This window comes from Suncus etruscus, chromosome 13, assembly GCF_024139225.1.
Source record: "Suncus etruscus isolate mSunEtr1 chromosome 13, mSunEtr1.pri.cur, whole genome shotgun sequence".
Taxonomy (NCBI): Eukaryota; Metazoa; Chordata; class Mammalia; order Eulipotyphla; family Soricidae; genus Suncus; species Suncus etruscus.
In genome coordinates this window covers 94264945-94282817 of record NC_064860.1, presented here as the reverse complement: position 1 = coordinate 94282817, position 17873 = coordinate 94264945, and the positions used below count along the sequence as shown (strand labels likewise).

Below are 17873 nucleotides of genomic sequence, written 5' to 3'. Positions count from 1 at the left end.
AGTGCACAGAAAAGAGGAGGCACGGACACACATGCATGGGGATTGGATTTGCTCTTACCTATACTCAATGGCTCTGGTGTAATAGATAATAGCCATATCAAATCTTTCTTTGGAAAATGCGTCATTTCCTTTGACCTTCATGACTTCCCCTTGCTGAGAAATCAAAGTGAAAGAACACACATTAACACCAAGACATTCAACAACCCGACATGTAAAATAATTAAGGATCCTGATCATCTTTAAATCAGAAATAAGCTGAGGGATTATTTATATATAAAGTGAGGATGCACTCTCCACTATTTTGGTTTATCCAAAAATCTGTTTCCAGGCACTGGTGCGATAATGATTAGGCATTTGCCTTGCACATGTTCAAGCCTGGGCAGACCCGATTGATTCTCGGCATCCCTCATGGCCGTCCCCCCAGGTCCTCTACCCCCGAGCCTGCCAGGAGTGATTTTAGTAGTAACTCCAGAGCACCTCCGTGCGTGACCAATCCCCCAAAATTCATCTCCAAGGAATAAATCCCGATAATTTTGTTATAAGAATATTAAAAAAAAAGAATATTAAAAAACAAAACTTAGGGTGCCAGAGCGGTGGCGCTAGAGGTAAGGCATCTGCTCCAAGTGCTAGCCTAGGATGAACTGCGGTTTGATCCAACGGCATTCTATATGGTCCCCCAAGCCAGAAGTGATTTCTTAGTGCATAGCCAGGAGTAACACCTGAGCGTCAAAAGGTATAGCCGAAAACCAAACAAACTTAGTAAAAGAGTATATATCTCCTTATGTGACAGGCTCACTTTTAAAGCTATTAAACTTGCCATATGGTAAGGGAAAGAAACAGATGTCAGGCAAACTATTCCTTTCACATTAGACAGTGTGATTATTATTCAACTACATTAAGTGCTTAAAAAGAATACATAACTTGTTGCCATACAGGCAATGCTGATTAAACTGTAAAAAAAAAAAAAAAGAAATGAGCTAAGTGTGTATGTGTGTATATACACACACATACATACATATATAAAATAAATGGCTATACACAGTATGGAAATTTCACGGCAAACTCAAAATTCAAAAAAATTAAGGTAAATACAATTACATGAAAAACTTTTTAAATTACATGAACAATTTTCCTTCTTAAATTTGGTTATAAAATATATTTCCTTTAAGTAAACTGTATGTAAATTAATATCAAAAAGCTATTGTTGCCACGGAAAATCATACTTCATACAATAAGTAAAAATCAGGGCCAGAGAGATAGCACAGTAGTAGTGCATTTGCCTTTCATGCAGCTGACTCGGTAGGGACCCAGTTCTATTCCTGGTATCCTATATGGTTCCCCAGCCTGGCATTGGCAATTTCTGAGTGCAAAGGCAAAGAGTAACCTGAGCACTGCTCCGTGTGGTCCAAAAACAAAAACAAAACAAAACAAAAAGAAATTACTTCTGGTGGTGCTCAGGGGAACTCTATAAAATGGATATCAGAGATCGATCCCAGCCAGTCATGTGCATCTCTCCATTTTGTTAGCAGAGCAGAGCAGGCTGGTGGTAGGATGAACCCAGCGCAGGTGCTGCGTGAAGGGCTCAGGATGGAGAGGAGAGCACAAAGTATGGGTCTATTTTGAGAATCCATCTTACCTTCTGCCAGGTACCTGTGGAACCCTGTTAAGACAGGCTTGCACAGAGCTGGGAGGTGAGCACCTCTGGATATTGCTCAGAAACCACTCAATAAAGTTAAAAAATAAAAAACTAAAAATCTTTTAATTAAAAAATATTTTTTCAGGGGCCAGGGAGCATGGAATTAAGGCGTTTGCCTTGCATGCAGAAGATAGGTGGTTCGAATCCCGGCATCTTTCTCTTTTTTTGGTTTTTGAGTTACATCAAGCAGCTCTCAGGGGTCCAATGTTACTGAATTTTTCAGTATCTTCTGTGTTTTCAGGAAACAGCTATACTGAACTTAAGTGTTAATAAAATTTCTAAACAGCAAATGTGAAGACAGATTTAAAAGTATTTATTCTCACCTCGATACACTCCGGACAGTTTTGTATTTTAAAGTCTTGCAGCAAATTGTAGCTTTCTGTCACCACTTTAGTTATGTGGTATTTATCTATATTTTGAGGAGAGAAAGAACATTTGTTTAAATAACTGCTATTGGAGACATTCTCCTAATTCTTTTCTTAAATAATAATATCTTTATTTGGGCCCGGAGAGATATAGCACAGCGGTGTTTGCCTTGCAAGCAGCTGATCCAGGACCAAAGGCGGTTGGTTTGAATCCCGGTGTCCCATATGGTTCCCTGTGCCTGCCAGGAGCTATTTCTGAGCAGACAGCCAGGAGTAACCCCTGAACACCGCCGGGTGTGGCCCAAAAATAATAATAATAATAAAAAAATACCCTTATTTAAGCACCAAGATTACGAACACCTTTGTAGCTGCGTTTCAGTCATAAAAAAAGAACACTCATCTTTACCAGGTCAACATTCCCACAGCACATGCCTGTCACTGAGACAGGTATTCTATTTTTCTCACTCACTCTGTCGTAAGTTGTTAGTGTAGTTATTTCTACACTACTTGAACGTTATTTGAACGTACCACTCATTGTGGTAAACTTCATATCATGGGCCTGACCTTCCAGTCCTCTTCTCTATGGTCTCTGTGTATTATTATGTCTTTTATTTTTCATAAAATCAACATGAATGACTATTTTGTGCTTATCTCTCTCCCTCTGACTTATTTCTTCAGCCACTCATCTATTGAATGGCATCTGGGTTTTTTCCAGATTCTGGGTATTATGAATAGCAGTGCAATGAATAGAAGTGTGCTGAAGGCAATTTTGTATTGTGTTTTTATGTTCCTAGGGTATATCCCTAGGAGAGTTATCGCTAGATCCTATGGGAACTCAATTTCCAGTTTTTTGAGGACTCTCCTTATTGTTTTCATAAAGGCTGAACTAGATGGCATTCCATCCGCAGTGAACCAGACTCCCTTTCACCCCACATCCCTGACAGCAATGTTAGTTCTTGTTCTTTGTGATGTGTGACAGTCGCTATAGTATGGGATCATACTGTGATACTTTGTAAATGATGTTTCTTATCATCTTTTCCACATGTACAAATAAATCTAAAAACAAGCAACTAATAAATATTTCAGAAAAGATTACATTCATTGCTTGTTATGAATGTCCTATTTCTAATTTAAAAGAAACTGACTTACTGACACTTCGGGTTTCATTCTGCAACAAAAGCTCTCATATTATACAATCCAAATAAGGTCCTTAGCTAGTTAACCAGATTAGTAGGATGTACCTGTTACATCATCAACAAAAAGTATCTGAAAATGACTACTAGAAAATCTAAATTCTTTTTTGGGGGATGTAGGGGGTTAAGGTTCAAACCTGGCTTTGTCTCAAGTCAGTCACACACAAGGCAAATATCCTACCACTATGCTATTGATCCAGCCTCAATATTCTTAATATATTTAGAAATATACAAATATACCAAACAAAACTACTTATCTATTAATTTAACAAATGAGGAAATTAGAAATTTGGGAGTTTTGAGCCATACTTAGTGATGCGCACTTGCTCTTCACTCAGGAATAATTCCTGGCAGGCTCAGGAGACCCTATGGGGATGCTGGGGATTGAACGTCCACTGCGTGGAAAGCAAACGCCCTCCGCACTATGATATTGTTCTTACACTAAAATAAGAATGTTTTAAGAATCTTAAATTTACTGAGCTCACAATCCAGCTCCACAGATTTATTTTTTCTGATAAAAGATGCAAGCCAGGCTCTGAACATGCCTGTGTATACACATCTCACAACTGAAAACTCTGGGTCACCCTAGAGAGGAATGAAGCCAAAATGATCCAACCCCACAGTAGCCATGACTGTTGCACCCACATCTGGTATGCAGGATTTTTTTAAACTAAAAATTCTGGGGGTCTTCTTTAAATGATGGCAGGAAGGATATACCCCAGAATTATAGAACCCTCGACAGCCACAGGCACAACCTTTAACAGATCCTGGGATTCCTAAATCATCGTGGCCATATTCTCATGGGACAATGTAGGAGGGAAGGCGGTAGGGTGGGTATTAGAATAAGGAAGGAATGCCAAAAACAACTTTATTAGGAGCAAATCTGTAAAGTATGCTTTTTAAATAAAGTAATAAAATCTTTATAAGAGAATCAATATTTCAAATAGTATGGCAAAAATCTTTAAGTTCTTAAAAATTTGATTAAAAGACTGGCCAATAGTTGACCATTGATGAAATGTGAAAATTAGACATGAAAAACACTATCCTGGGACCAGAACCATAGCAGACTATGGAGGGTAGTTTCTTTGCACTTAGATGTCTGGAATACGATCCCCAGTATCCTATATGGTCACCTAAGCCTGTCAGGAGTGATTTCTGTATGCAGAGCAGTACCTCTAAGCATTGCTGGATGTGGTCAAGAAAAAAAAAATTAAGATTCAAGGACAGCTAAGGATGGTGAAACCAAATCAAGAAAAGGCAGCAAATAAGATTGCAGCATGAACAACAAGGCTTGGCCATGAAGAGTCACGCCTTGCCACATAGGTTCGACTAAAAACAGAACGAAAAATGAGGCTTCATGTCTTGAAGTCTTACTTACATGAGCAGGTTCTTTCCAAGGCAAGAGCCAGGGAAGGGCACCAGGAGAGCCTCACTGACGACACTACCTGTGCCTCTACCTATCAATGCCAAGGCTTAAGGGTAGCCAATAGGCTGTTGTGGACTGGCCCCAGAAGGGAAAACTGAGGCCATATCTCAGAGATCGCTTCCCTGATAAGCGAGGGTAGTATTTCTCAAGCTTAGCTTATTGATAGTTGCAAACATTGATTTGGTCTAAATATGAATCTTCCTTCTGCTATTCTAAGTATGTATATTTTGAGCATTTAGCTTCAGATGGAAGAATTAGTACAGCAAAGATGGCCTTCATTAAATTATCCCTGTACCGGGACAAACCACCATCAAGAGAAACATAAAAAATAACATTTACTCAAGTATAAGCCGAGTTAGCTGAATTTTTCTGGCACAAAATTTGTGTCGAAACTTGAACTCAGCTTATACTCGGCTCTTCCAGGTTATTTGATTAGGTGCACGTGCACCAAATCAAATGCATGTAGTTTCCAGTCATCTTCTGCCATCTGCTGGAGGGGGCGGTGGTGCTTCAGCTCAGTCCACAAGTCGAAGTTGCCGAACTGAACTGGATGGCATTGAACTATTTAGCCCACAATATTCTGCTCTTTGTATGAGACTGACAGAAAACTCTGTGATGATGACAATGTCTATGCTGTTTCCCTCACAATCAGATACAGCTAAAGCTGGTTGGACATACAGATGATGAGGATGAATCCAGTTTTGAAGGATTTCAACCTGTGTGATTTAGCTTAATTACCTGTACTTTATAAAGTTTTAAAATTGTTGCTAGATTACAGTGTTTTTTTTGTTTTTTTTTTTTTTTGGTTTTTGGGCCACACCCGTTTGACTCTCAGGGGTTACTCCTGGCTTGGGGGACCATATGGGACACCGGGGGATCGAACCGCGTTCCATTCGCTTGCAAGGCAGACACCTAACCCTAACCCTAACCTTCCCGGCCCCTACAGTTTTTCTTTAGCAATAAATATTGAACAACAATTACCCTATTATTGATTCCTCAAGTATTGTGGCTGCTGCATTTTCCACCTTGGCTTATACTCAATTCACTAAGTTTTCCCAGTTTTTAGGTTAAAATTAGGGGTGTCGATTCATACTCAAATACATAAGGTAACTTTGTCATGCTCAAAGTGAAGTTAGTCTTTTTTTTTTTTTTTTTTGGTTTTTGGGCCACAACCGGTAACGCTCAGGGGTTACTCCTGGCTATGCGCTCAGAAGTCGCTCCTGGCTTGGGGGACCATATGGGACGCCGGGGGATCGAACCGCGGTCCGTCTCCTAGGCTAGCGCAGGTAAGGCAGGCACCTTACCTCCAGCGCCACCGCCCGGCCCCGAAGTTAGTCTTTTAAAAGATGATCTGCATCTGTAAGCTGATGCTCACCCAGATCCTCACCCTTCATGGTTTATTTTTGTTTGTTTGTTTTGTTTTTTGATCATACCTCACGGCGCTCAGGAGTTACTCCTGGCTCTGTGCTCAGAAGTCGCTCTGGCAGTCTTGGGGACCACATGGGATGCCAGGATTCAAACTGGGGTCCTTCCTTTGTTGGCCGTGTGCAAGGCAAATGCCTTACCGCTATGCTATTGCTACGGCTCCCAAAAGGAACCCTTCATAGGAACACCTGGAAAACTTGCTAATCTTTTAATTTATATCAGAATTGACACCCAGGGTTCTGCCCGAGACTAAAAAATTTTGAGATCTTAAAATTTGTCCTTTTGATTCCAGAGAAGCTTCTGTTTTTTAATTGGAGCTTGCTAATTGTTTGTTGTGAAGAAATCTGTAGATCCAACAGCATGTACTGATAAGCTTTTTGTTAACAAGATGTAGGTGATCTCTCCAAAGTAAAAATGTTTAAATAGATCACTGTAACATTCAATAGAACAATTCAAACTGACACCCAATACCACAGTGTGGAATGTGCCTCTGTCATTCTCATCCTGCAGACTCCATGTGACCCACTTTCCTGAGGGATCAAGAATCTCCCACCCGGGGCCGGAGAGATAGCATGGAGGTAAGGCGTTTGCCTCTCATGCAGGAGGTCATCGGTTCGAATCCCGGCGTCCCATATATGGTCCTCCCGTGCCTGCCAGGAGCAACTTCTGAGCCTGGAGCCAGGAATAACCCCTGAGCACTGCCGGGTGTGACCCAAAAACCACAAAAAAAAAAAAAAAAAAAAAAAAAAAAAAAAAAAAAAAAAGAATCTCCCACCCTCAAATCTACCTCTAATTAAAATGCTCTAGAACCAAGAAAACCTGTCATTAGAAGATATTCTATATGAAAGATTCTGTTGATCACAATTGTTTCAATAAAATTAAAAAAATATAATCTAGTGTTCAATAAGCCCACCAGAAAAACTTGTATTCATAGGGCCAGAGTGATAGCAAAGCGGAGATGGTGTCTGCCTTGCACGCAGCTGACACAGTATAAGACCCAGCAACCCAGAGGGTCCCTTGAGGAGCACTGCCAGGAGTGATTCCTAAATGTAGAGCCAGGGGTGAGCCTCGGGCACCACTGAGTATGACCCCACAAAAGAGCAGAAAGGAAACTTTTCATATTTCATTTCTCTCTAAAATGTCGATAATCAATAGTACAAAATGTTCTTCTGTCCTTGTTTGCCAAACGGCCCAGGATTCTTCACCCTTGTCGTGTAACAGTACTGCTAATTCTCAATGCTTTCAGGGAGGAAACATGTAACTAATAACAAGTTACATGAAGCTGTCATCATATAGAGGAATAAAGAGTTCCAGCAAGGAAAAAAATTAAAATTTTGGTCTATTATTATCTTACAAATTATATCTGGAGGAACAGGAGTAGTCTCTATCTTGGATTCCATATGTCAAAAAATGTATGACCTCAATTGGCTAAAATTTCAAAAAGTTTAACACTATAGAAATCACAGGAAAACAGAAAAGTTCTAACTATGTATCTCATTCAATTAAAAATGTATTAATGAAAAAGTTTTCTTCAAATAGCAATTAAAAATATACTTACATTCGGTAAAGAAAATACTCAACATGGGCCAACAATTGTCAATGGCTCCCAACTTAGGCAGAATTGTCATATCACCAGTATATTTCACCCAGTTCAAAGCTTCTTCCATGGCCAAGATTTTCTATTTCAAAAAGAAACAGGATTTGAGGTTAATTTCAAGTTTCACTAGAGAATTATCACTCTACCTTAACTACTCATGCATTATCACACAGCCCAGTGTGCTAAACCCCGGCGGAAAAGCGAACAGATAGTTACGAATGTTAGTGAGACATTCAGATAATCCCAGGACCTGTGCAAAACTCAAGAAATTTCTGGACGATTAGGGCCTGAGGTTGAACGTGGCAAACTGTCCCATAGATGTAAGCATTCAGGTAGGGACTGATCCTGGGTTCTGCAAGCTTATGGGAAGGGCCTGTCCTGGGCAGAAAAAGTCCTGTTTGGGAAAAGCTTTGGTCTAGGAAGAAAAGATACTGCTAGGGTAAATTCAAAGGCTCAATTAGGAAATCACCTTCTAGGGACAGTGTGGGCCCCGGCCGGAAGTGTCTGGCCAGAGAGCCTCTTCCAAGAGCAAAGCATTTCCATAGGCTGAATCAAGACTGTTGCTGATCTGTCCCCATTGATTCCCTGTCTAAAACTAACCACCCCCAAGCCTTTGTTCTGTGCACTAAGTGTTTTTTTGGGCACACATGATGCTAGCTCAGGTGTTACTCCTGGTTCTGCACTCAGAAATCACTCCTGGCAGGCTGGGGGAGGGGGACCATATGGGATGCTGGGGATCAAGCCTAGGTTGTCTGAATGCAATGCTGCTGTACTATCTCTCTAGCCCCTATGTACTAAGTTATGAATGTCAGAGGTATGAGAGAACAGAGGATGAATCTAAACTAAATGGCCAAGACCACTTTGTGCTGAGCTGTTCAAGCCACAGATCTACCTGGACAAATGACTGAATTCCTTTCACTCTTTGAGTCTGACCCCAGTAGACGAAGTCAAAGGTAGCCGGCTGGGTTGGTTTAACTGTGGCCCACAGATCAGGTGGCAAGAAAAGTGAGTAATACAAGGAGAATGAAAGGTCTCCTCAGTTCCCATCATAACTAGTCTGACCTCCAGTCAGGATCCAAAATTGAAAGTTAAAACTATGGGGGCCAGCACAATCAATCTCCAGCACAGTACAGGGCCCTCCAAGCAATTCCAACAGAGATTCTGAGTACAGAGCCAGGAATAAGTTCTGAGCACTGGCAGGTGTTGCCAAAATAAAAAACAGGAAATTAACTTATTAGGAACAGAGAGATAGTTTTCCTTTTTTTTGAGCCATACCCAGTAATGATCAGGGCTATTAGAACTGATTCCTGAGTGCAGAGCCAAGAGTACGTCCTGAGTACACCACCAAACACAGACATCAACATCCTCAAACACCAGTCTGAGGACCATTCTGTGCCCTAATCCACAGGGCAATGTGCCATGATCTAAAAATACTTACATTTTCAATTTTGTAGCCAATTCGCAGTAAGCTTCCGATAAAGAATGGATCATTCTGCAAAACAGAAAACAGAAAAAAAAAAAATGAAGCACGTATTTTCACTAATCCAACCCATTACTAGTGGACAAAAACTGCCGTACTTAAAATATTGATTACTCTCTAGAAATACTAGAATCCTGTCCCATTCACCGTGGAAGGGGCCAAATGTAAGAATTTAGAAATAATCTGTGACTGGATCCTACTTGAAGATTAGGGCCAAAGTAGATAGCACAGCAGGCAGCGCACCTGCCTTATGAGCAGATAACCTGGTTTCGATTCCCAGGATTCTATCTGGTCCACCGAGCCCCACAAAAATTATTCCTGAGCACAGAGCAAGAAGTAACCCTTGAGCATCATTTGGGGTGGCCCAAAAGACACTATTCAAACTTTAATTAGACTAAGAATCTCTCAATTATGTGGGTTTTAAGGTTCTATGCATGCATAGGAAGTGAATATCAGTATTACCTTTTGAAATAAGAAAATAAGTGTCTTTCAAAGAAAAAAAAAGAAAAAAGAAAATGTATATAATGCTAATTTGACCTGATGAAATTGACCCCAAAAGTCCGGGCTTATTGCTCAGTGTGTGTCTGGGTTCATTTCCTACAGCACGAATCAAAAGAATTTTGAATAAATATCTAGTGAATGACAAAGTTTATCCTGGGTTAAAAAAAAATTAGAAAACACTGTGGAGGTAGGACTGTAAGTAACCTGGTTTTGTTACCAAGATTCCTAGAAAGCCAGAAGCAGAATTTGAATTGCACTTTCTCTAGTGGTCAAGGAACAGTGTCTGTTCTTAAGGTGGCACTGGCAGAAATGACAGTATAGTACTGAACTCAACCGTTGCACAGCACACCCTACTGGATGGAGAAACCACTGCAGGGTCCTCCAAAGAAAATCACTGCCTACTTAACACTCAATGTACCAAACTGCGAACTTGAGGCTAAATTAAAAATAAGTTATATCCATGTAACTATGAATATTCCAGAAATCAGGGGGAAATAGCCACAATCTGTACTTACCACAACTCTCTTTATCAAATCAACAATATCTTCCATCAACTCAATATGCTGTAATTTCTTCAAACTCATCTCAGGAGCTAGAGAATCCCTAATTTGAAAAAAATAGTGGTTACTATTAATATTATTCAAGGACAGGTCCCCTCAGGCATTTCTCAGGAAGGCCCAGGAATCTCTCCCAGTGATTCTCAGCCAACCAGACTGGTGGTCATCAGTGCAAAGGTTCTGGGGGCCAATAACTTGCAGCTGGTGGGGAGGGAACCTTCCAGGCTATGGGGACATCAGTCCCCTATTAGAAACATGCCTTAACCACCAGACTATCTTTTTGGCTCTTACATTTAATTGGGGCTCAATTAATAATCATCATTATGCTATTTACTATTACAATATATATTTATATTATAAATCATCAGTAATATTATATAAATTATATTTAATAACTTCATACTTAGCTGTATACTGCATATCAATTTCACCTGAATGATAAAAAGTTCTCTATTTCTTTACTTTAGGCATCAAGCCTAAGTTTTGGGGCCATACTCAGTGGTCCTCAAGGGACTATCTGGCATGCTAAGGATTGAACTGACTGGCCATATGCAAGGCAAATGCCTTGCCCAATGTGCTATGGCTGCGGTGCCTCAGGGTGTTTATTTAGTCTTTTTCTCCCTTCTGTAACTATATTTCTAGGCACGCATATTAATATTCCCTTTCTCCAAAATCTTCCACTTAAGGGTTTTCATTATTTTTAACTTTTTTTTTTTTTTTGGTTTTTGGGTCACACCTGGCATCACTCAGGGGTTACTCCTGGCTCCACGCTAAGAAATTGCTCCTGGTAGGCTCGGGGGACCCTATGGGATGCCCGGATTCAAACCAATAACCTTCTGCATGAAAGGCAAATACCTTACCTCGATGCTATCTCTCCGGCCCCTTAACATATTATTTAATACATATCTTTAAGAACCATAATTACAAACATGTTCATAATTGGGTTTCAGTTATATAAATAAAAAAAAAGAATATCCCCCTTCACACCCAATGACCTCCATTTCCATTATACCACCTCTTGCCTATATTCAAGACAGGAATTCTATTGCTCTCAATAACTACCACTGTCAGTGTCGTTGTCAGTGTAGTCATTTCTCCAACTGAACTCACCACTCTGTGGCACACTTAAAATCGTGGGCCAGATCTTCCAGACTTCACCTCTAGTATCTCTGTGTATTATTACAATAATGTCTCTCTCCTGACTTATTTCACTCAACATAGATCCCATGTCCATCCATGTATAGGAAATTTTCATGATTTTATTTTCCCTGATGGCTGCATACTATTCCGTTGTGTATATGTACACTCATCTGTCATCAGGCATCTGAGTTGTTTCAAGATTCTGGCAATTGTAAATAGCACCACAGTAAATATAGGTGTGCAGAAGGCACTTTTGTATTATGTTTTTGTGTTCCTAGGATATATCCCTAGAAGTGGTATTGCTGGATCATACGGGAGTTGAATTTTCAGCTTTCTCAGGTTTCTCCATACTGTTTTCCATAAAGGCTGACAAGATGGCATTCCTACCAGCAGTGAATGAGAGTTCCTTTCTTCCTACTTCCCCGCCAGTATTGATTGTCCTTGTTGTGATGTGTTGGTACACATCTCTGTGGTGTGTGATGTTGACTCATTCTTTTGATTTGCATCTTCCATATAATTAGTGATGTGGAGCATTTTTTTCAGGTGTCTTCTGCCATTTGTATTTCTTCTTTGAGAAATTGTTCATTTTCTCTCCCAATTTTTGATGGGGTTAGAATTTTTAACCTTGTTAAGTTCTGTTAGTACCTTGTATATCTTAAATATTAATCCTTTTTCTGATGGGTGTTGGGGTAGTTTCTCCCATTCTGTTGGTGGCCTTTGTGTCCTCATCACTATTTCCTTTGAAGTGCAGAAGCTAATTTTCAGCTTAATATAGTCTCATCTGTTTATCTCCACTTCTACTCGTTTGGACAGTGATGCTTCCTACTTGAAGATGCTTTTAGTCTCAATATCACTGAAGTGTTTTACCTATGTGTTCTTCTATATACCTTATTATTCCATGTCTGATATTAAGTTCTTTAACCCATTTGGATCTGACCTTTAGGCATATTAGACAGAGGCCTGAGTTTGCTTTTTCATGTTGCTAACCAGCTGTCCCAGCACCACTTGCTAAAAGATGCTTTTCATGCTCCATTTTGCATTTATTGCCTCCTTATCAAAAATTAATTGGTTGTATGTCTGGGGAACATTCTCTGAATACTCTAGTCCCACGATGGTGAACCTGTGGCACGAGAAGGCCTTACAGCTGGCACGAGGGAAGGTCCGCAAGTAAGATATATGTCGCATGCCGCATAGTTTTTAGATACTAAAATCTTGTTATTAAGGTTTACTTGACACGCTGGCACTGATATGAATCTGTTGTTTCTTGAAGTGTTTTGGTAGAATACTAGGGTTTTCTATATATAATATCGTGTCATCTGCAAACAGTGAAAGCTTGATTTCTTCCTTTCCTATCTGGATGCAGTTGATATCCTTTTCTTGTTTAATTGCTATGGCAAGTACTTCTAGTACTATGTTGAATAGGAGTGGTAAGAAGGGGCAGCCTCTTCTTGTACAAGATTTCAGAGGAGGCTCTTCAATTTCATTTATTATTTTTATTTGATTCCTATCAAATTATAAGCATTAATTTTTCCACCCTACTTTTTTTTGGCTTCTGTTGTTTTGGGGCCACATCTGACAGTGCTCAGGACTTACTCTTTCTCTGTGCTCAAGAATCTCTCCTGGCACGCTCTGGACACACTATGAATGCTGAGGATCAAACCTAGGTAAGTGGTCTGCAAGGCAAGCACTTCCCCATTATGCTATCACCTGGGCTCTACTCTTTCTTTACCTACATTTTATTATAGCAGCAGAATTTATCAAGTTCTTCATAGCACAGTCATCTCAAACATTAACTACTCAACCTCCTATCCCAATACCAGTGGGACCTTCCCTTCCCCAGATTCCCCAACCTTCCACCCACTACCCTAGCCTATCTCCAAAACTTAGATCAACAAGGGACAATTGGAAATGACTGTTCTGTATCTCCAGTCACCATATTCTTTAAGCAAGAGGAAAGCTAACCAGTCTTCAGGAATAAGCCTTCAGAAATATAAGCCTCCCACAGAACTTGGCATTCTGCTATTCTGGGCAATATGCATATCTGTTGATAGCTTGGATTGGTCCTCCTCATATTGCCTTCTAAATAGATGTCTTTCTAAATAGATGTCTTTCTAATAGATGTCCTCCTCATATTGCCTTCTAAATAGATGTCTTTCCATTGGTTCCTTTGGTTGACATGTTAAAAAGATGTTTCTTCATTGCCTTATTTGGCTTTTTCCCCTCACCTTGGGGGTGGACCTTGTTTTTCCTTTTGTCTGTTCAGGGTTTTTTGTTTGTTCGTGTTTTTTTTTTTTTTTTTTTTTGGGAGGTTACACCCAGTAGTGCTCAGGTGTCACTCCTAGCTCTGCACTCAGAAATCGCTCCTAGAAGGGACAGGGACCCATAAAAATTGCCGGGGCTTCTAACCATCATCCGTTCTTATCTGCTAAATTTGCTATCTCTCCGGCCCCTGTTCAGGGTTTCTTAAGATTTATTTCATTTTGTGCTATTACTTATTCTTCCAATTTATTTTAAATTTTCTTTATAGAATTAAGTAGAGGGAGATGTTGATAGAGGCCTTTGGAATGGTTCTCATATTGCCTTCTAATTAGATGTCTCTCAATTGGTTCATTTGGTTTTCCTGTTAAAAATGTTTCCCCTGCTTTGGCCACAATAAAAATTAAAAAAAAAAAAAAAGATGTATCCCTGTTGCCTCTCTTCTGGCTTTACCCTCTCTCCTAGGGGGTGGGGGCTTTGGTTTTTCCCAATAAAGGCTGCTTTGGCGGCCTAGAGGAGAAGATGCCGTCTTAACTCATGCATGGTTCCATGGAGTGGAACAACTGGCTTGTGGGTGAATGAACAGCTTGTGGTGTGAGTTCCTGGCCTGCTATTCCTTCCCAAAAGTGTGTGGATTATTTCCTGCATCAGAATTCCTGCTGGACCTGCCTCTTTTGTCCTACATGGATTGGGGCATGGTGATCCTACTCCGTCTCTGTGGATTGTGGAACACAACCCACCATTTCACATTATCCACCCCTTCTGCAAAACCAGTAAAATGTGGCAACTTACGTAGGATCCACACAGGGGTGAAGTCGCGATATGATGGAACTGTTCTCATTTTGAAACAGAAGTGGCCAGAAGATATGGACCTTAATAGCATCGCAGTAATCTTGCAGGACAGAAAGTGGCTTACTGCACCACATGTTACAGATATCATACTCTTCGTGGGAGAAATAAGTTTTCCATTAGTAATTTTGTCTTATGTCAGAGTCAATAGATTTACTAAAGAGGTCAAAAAGAATGGGTCTGGCGAGGTTAAGAACTAAACGGGCAAAATATATTAACTGTTAATGGTTAAGTATTATCTATGACTATCAAAACCAGGGTTATGGTTTGTAGTAAAAAAAAAAGGAATAAAAGAGTAATTCTCTCAAAATTGTTAAGTCTGCGATTGTTAAGTCTACTACTATGAAGGGAGGAAGGGACGACCCTCCCTTGATGATCTTTTAAAGAATTAAAATGAATACCTAAGTACTCACCTAAGTTTCTCTCACTCTGAACATAATCTTTATACTGCATGTCCTACAAAGAAATAAACTTTTGATATGTATCTGACAGTGCAAAAGTACAATTCCTGATATGCAAGATGATTGTTTGTAGTAAACTAAGAAACCTCAGGACACATCACTTAAGGTATGCTTTTGACTCTGACACACAAGGTCCTTCCTCATGGTGTCTCAAGTCTGTATCTGGGGCTTACAGCTCCCCTTAGACAGAAAGCCACCATTCAAGAGCATCCATTTTACATACAACAATGCTCAATTCCTCTTGGTTCTAGGCTCAGGAGTTGCTCTTGGTAATGCTCAAGTGACCTTCTGAGATGCTGACCCTGCATGAGCAGCATGCAAAGCAAATGCCCTCCCCATTGTGCTCTCTGGCCCTCTAAAATTTTTTCTTTGTTTTTGTTTTTGGCCACATCAGACAGAGCTGAGGGGTTATTCCTTGCTCTGCACTCAAGATTAACTCATAGCAGGCTGAGGAGACCGTATGGAATGCCGGAGATCGAACCTGGGTTGTGTACATGCAAGCCAAGCGCCCTACTCACTGTGCTCTCACCCTGGCCAGCCCCCAGAAATCCCTTTAGAAGCATCATCCTTCCTTCCCTGGAAAAGCTCAACAGCTTTACCCAGTTAATTCTGCCTCGAAACCTTCGTGTATTTTTTTTAAGTTTACCTTAAAAATTCTCATCACATCCACCAAAGAAAAAAATAGTACTAAATAACTCATCTTACTGAGCATCTTATGAATGAATTCAATATGCAGTGCATATTACATATTTTAAAGACTTATCAAGGTTTTCATTTTGTAGAGTAGACCACATGTATTGAATTTTTTGTTCAAGTCCATGAAAACTAATCAAAGTGTTGTGTGTCAATTCAAGCTGACAAAGGAATGATCTTGAAGACGAAGGAGTAGAGTCTACTTACCACACCCTCACAGTAACGCTGTCGGCCATACTTTTTGGATGGATATTCCGGATTAGAGGTCCCATCATCTGTGTAAGTGCCACTTTCAGCCTTGGGACACTCGGCCTCAGTTTCACTTCCTCTTGCACACTCAGCCATGGTGGATGACCCAATCTGAGGGTAGCAACGAAAACTCCAGTCAGTCATGAGCTCATCAGGGCGCCACAGACTCAATGTGCATCGTGGCTCCTATGGCAAGTTCGAGAAAGACCTAGAACTTAGGTCCCTGGAATCAACTCCAGCAGCAATAATGAGCCCTGAAAGATTCTTAGGCATTTTTTTCCACCTTTGGTTTTGTGACATACATGATGATGTTCAAGGGACCCTATGGGATGCCTGGGATCGAACCCGGATTGGCCATTTGCATGGCAAGCACATGCTGAAAGATTATCCTTTTCTGCATTTTTGCTCCCTACTAACACTCTTAAATACCAGTTTCATCTTTTTATTTTATTTTTTTGCCTTTAGGTTCAGAATCTTCCTCTCCTTTCTGAACTATCTTATAACCTGTCCCCTTTAGAGGGAAGATAGCTTGCAAGCATCTGACTTATCTTGGCATGTGGTCGGCACATGGTTGATAGCATCTGACAGATGAATTAAAACCATCCCTCCCTCCCCTCGATTCTCCTTTATCCCATCTGCCTGACTGTCTTCTCTAAGATATGCCATTTAACCATTTTGCCCTACAGAAATTCTTTCATTCTCAACTTCATGGCAAGAACCAAACCCTGGCCTGGCGAGGCAAACTTCCTAACAGCAACCAACTTGTGGCCTCCTGGCCACCTTATAGTGGACTTCTACTTTGAACAAAGGATCAAAGGGTGAATGTGGTCAGCTCACACCTACGGCTCACCTGATCATTCCCCTCCTCCTAACCATTGCTTAGGCTCAGACTGTCTTTGCTAGTCTGGAAAGTCAGTCCATGATAAACCAGTGTTTTTAAAAGATTTCAACATGACAATGGGGGGGAGGAGATTTGGCTGAGAGTTTTGGATTGAGATTTCATTTTTATTTTCCTAGAGGAAATTTAACAATAAAGATCTAACTATCAGAAAACAATTACAAAACCTTAACCCTTTTCAAAAAATTGTTTACTACTTCTAGCTCTTACACAAGTAACAGCTTTTTTCCCCATATAACATCACCAACACCAATGTTCAATTTTTCATACCTTTCTGCTTCAATGGGTTCCAGAAACCCAGATCACCATTCATCAATGAACTTATCAATTTTTCTCGAATATAACATTATCATGCCTATTGTGTTGTACAGACGCCTCCTCTCAGAGTGAAAGACAAGTAATCTTTCCTATATCATAAATGATCATAAGTGATCTCTCCTATCCCTTACACTATTGCTCCAAGCATTCATGATCATCAGAGCTAACTAACTTTCACAGCCATTTTTCTGCTGCGACCAATGATGCACAGCATGTACAATGACGTATAAGCAAGAAATACTTAGGAAAAAGGAATCTGTCCCAGTTACCATCTCACACATCCCAACTACACAGATATGTTTACCTTAACATAATGGAGCAACTTTCCCCAGAGCTCCCCTCTCTACCCAATCCTACCATCTCAGATGCAGCAAGGCCCTGAACAGCCAACTCCAAGCCACACGCGCCAACCTAGCAACCAACCTGCTTCAAAGGATGAGGTGCCCTGGACATACTTGGGGGTTTTCCTTTCCTGAGGCCACCCTGTAGATAAAAGACCAGGTCTGTACCAATTCTGCAACCCTTGCCCTCGTGGCAGTACCTCTCTGATCCGAGCCAAGAATTAAGGCTTAGGTTTCTATTTCCCGCAACAAACATTTTATTTTTTTACTTTATTTTAGTTGTTTGTTTGGTTTTGGGCCACACTTGTGGTCCTCAAGGCAATCACTCGTCAGGCTCAGGGATGCCGGAGATCAAACCAGGGTTGGCTATGCGTAGGGCAAACGCCCTCCCTGCTGTGCTATCCCGCTGACCTTAAGCATTCTCAACC

At 40.6% G+C, this 17873-nt stretch overlaps 1 protein-coding gene across 1 annotated transcript in view; it reads right to left on the bottom strand.

Moving 5' to 3' along the window:
* Positions 1-16014, bottom strand: part of TTC3 (tetratricopeptide repeat domain 3) — a 68623-nt gene extending 52609 nt beyond the window's left edge. Inside the window, exons 1-8 of the mRNA XM_049785616.1 lie at positions 15850-16014; positions 14899-14941; positions 14429-14579; positions 10199-10286; positions 9141-9194; positions 7664-7784; positions 2020-2105; positions 59-153 (exon numbers count right to left, since the gene is read on the bottom strand). Coding sequence (XP_049641573.1) covers positions 59-153; positions 2020-2105; positions 7664-7784; positions 9141-9194; positions 10199-10286; positions 14429-14579; positions 14899-14941; positions 15850-15984 — 773 coding nt within the window. The 5' untranslated portion in view covers positions 15985-16014. The remainder of the gene's footprint in view (positions 1-58; positions 154-2019; positions 2106-7663; positions 7785-9140; positions 9195-10198; positions 10287-14428; positions 14580-14898; positions 14942-15849) is intronic.
* Between the last annotated feature and the right edge of the window lie 1859 nt (positions 16015-17873).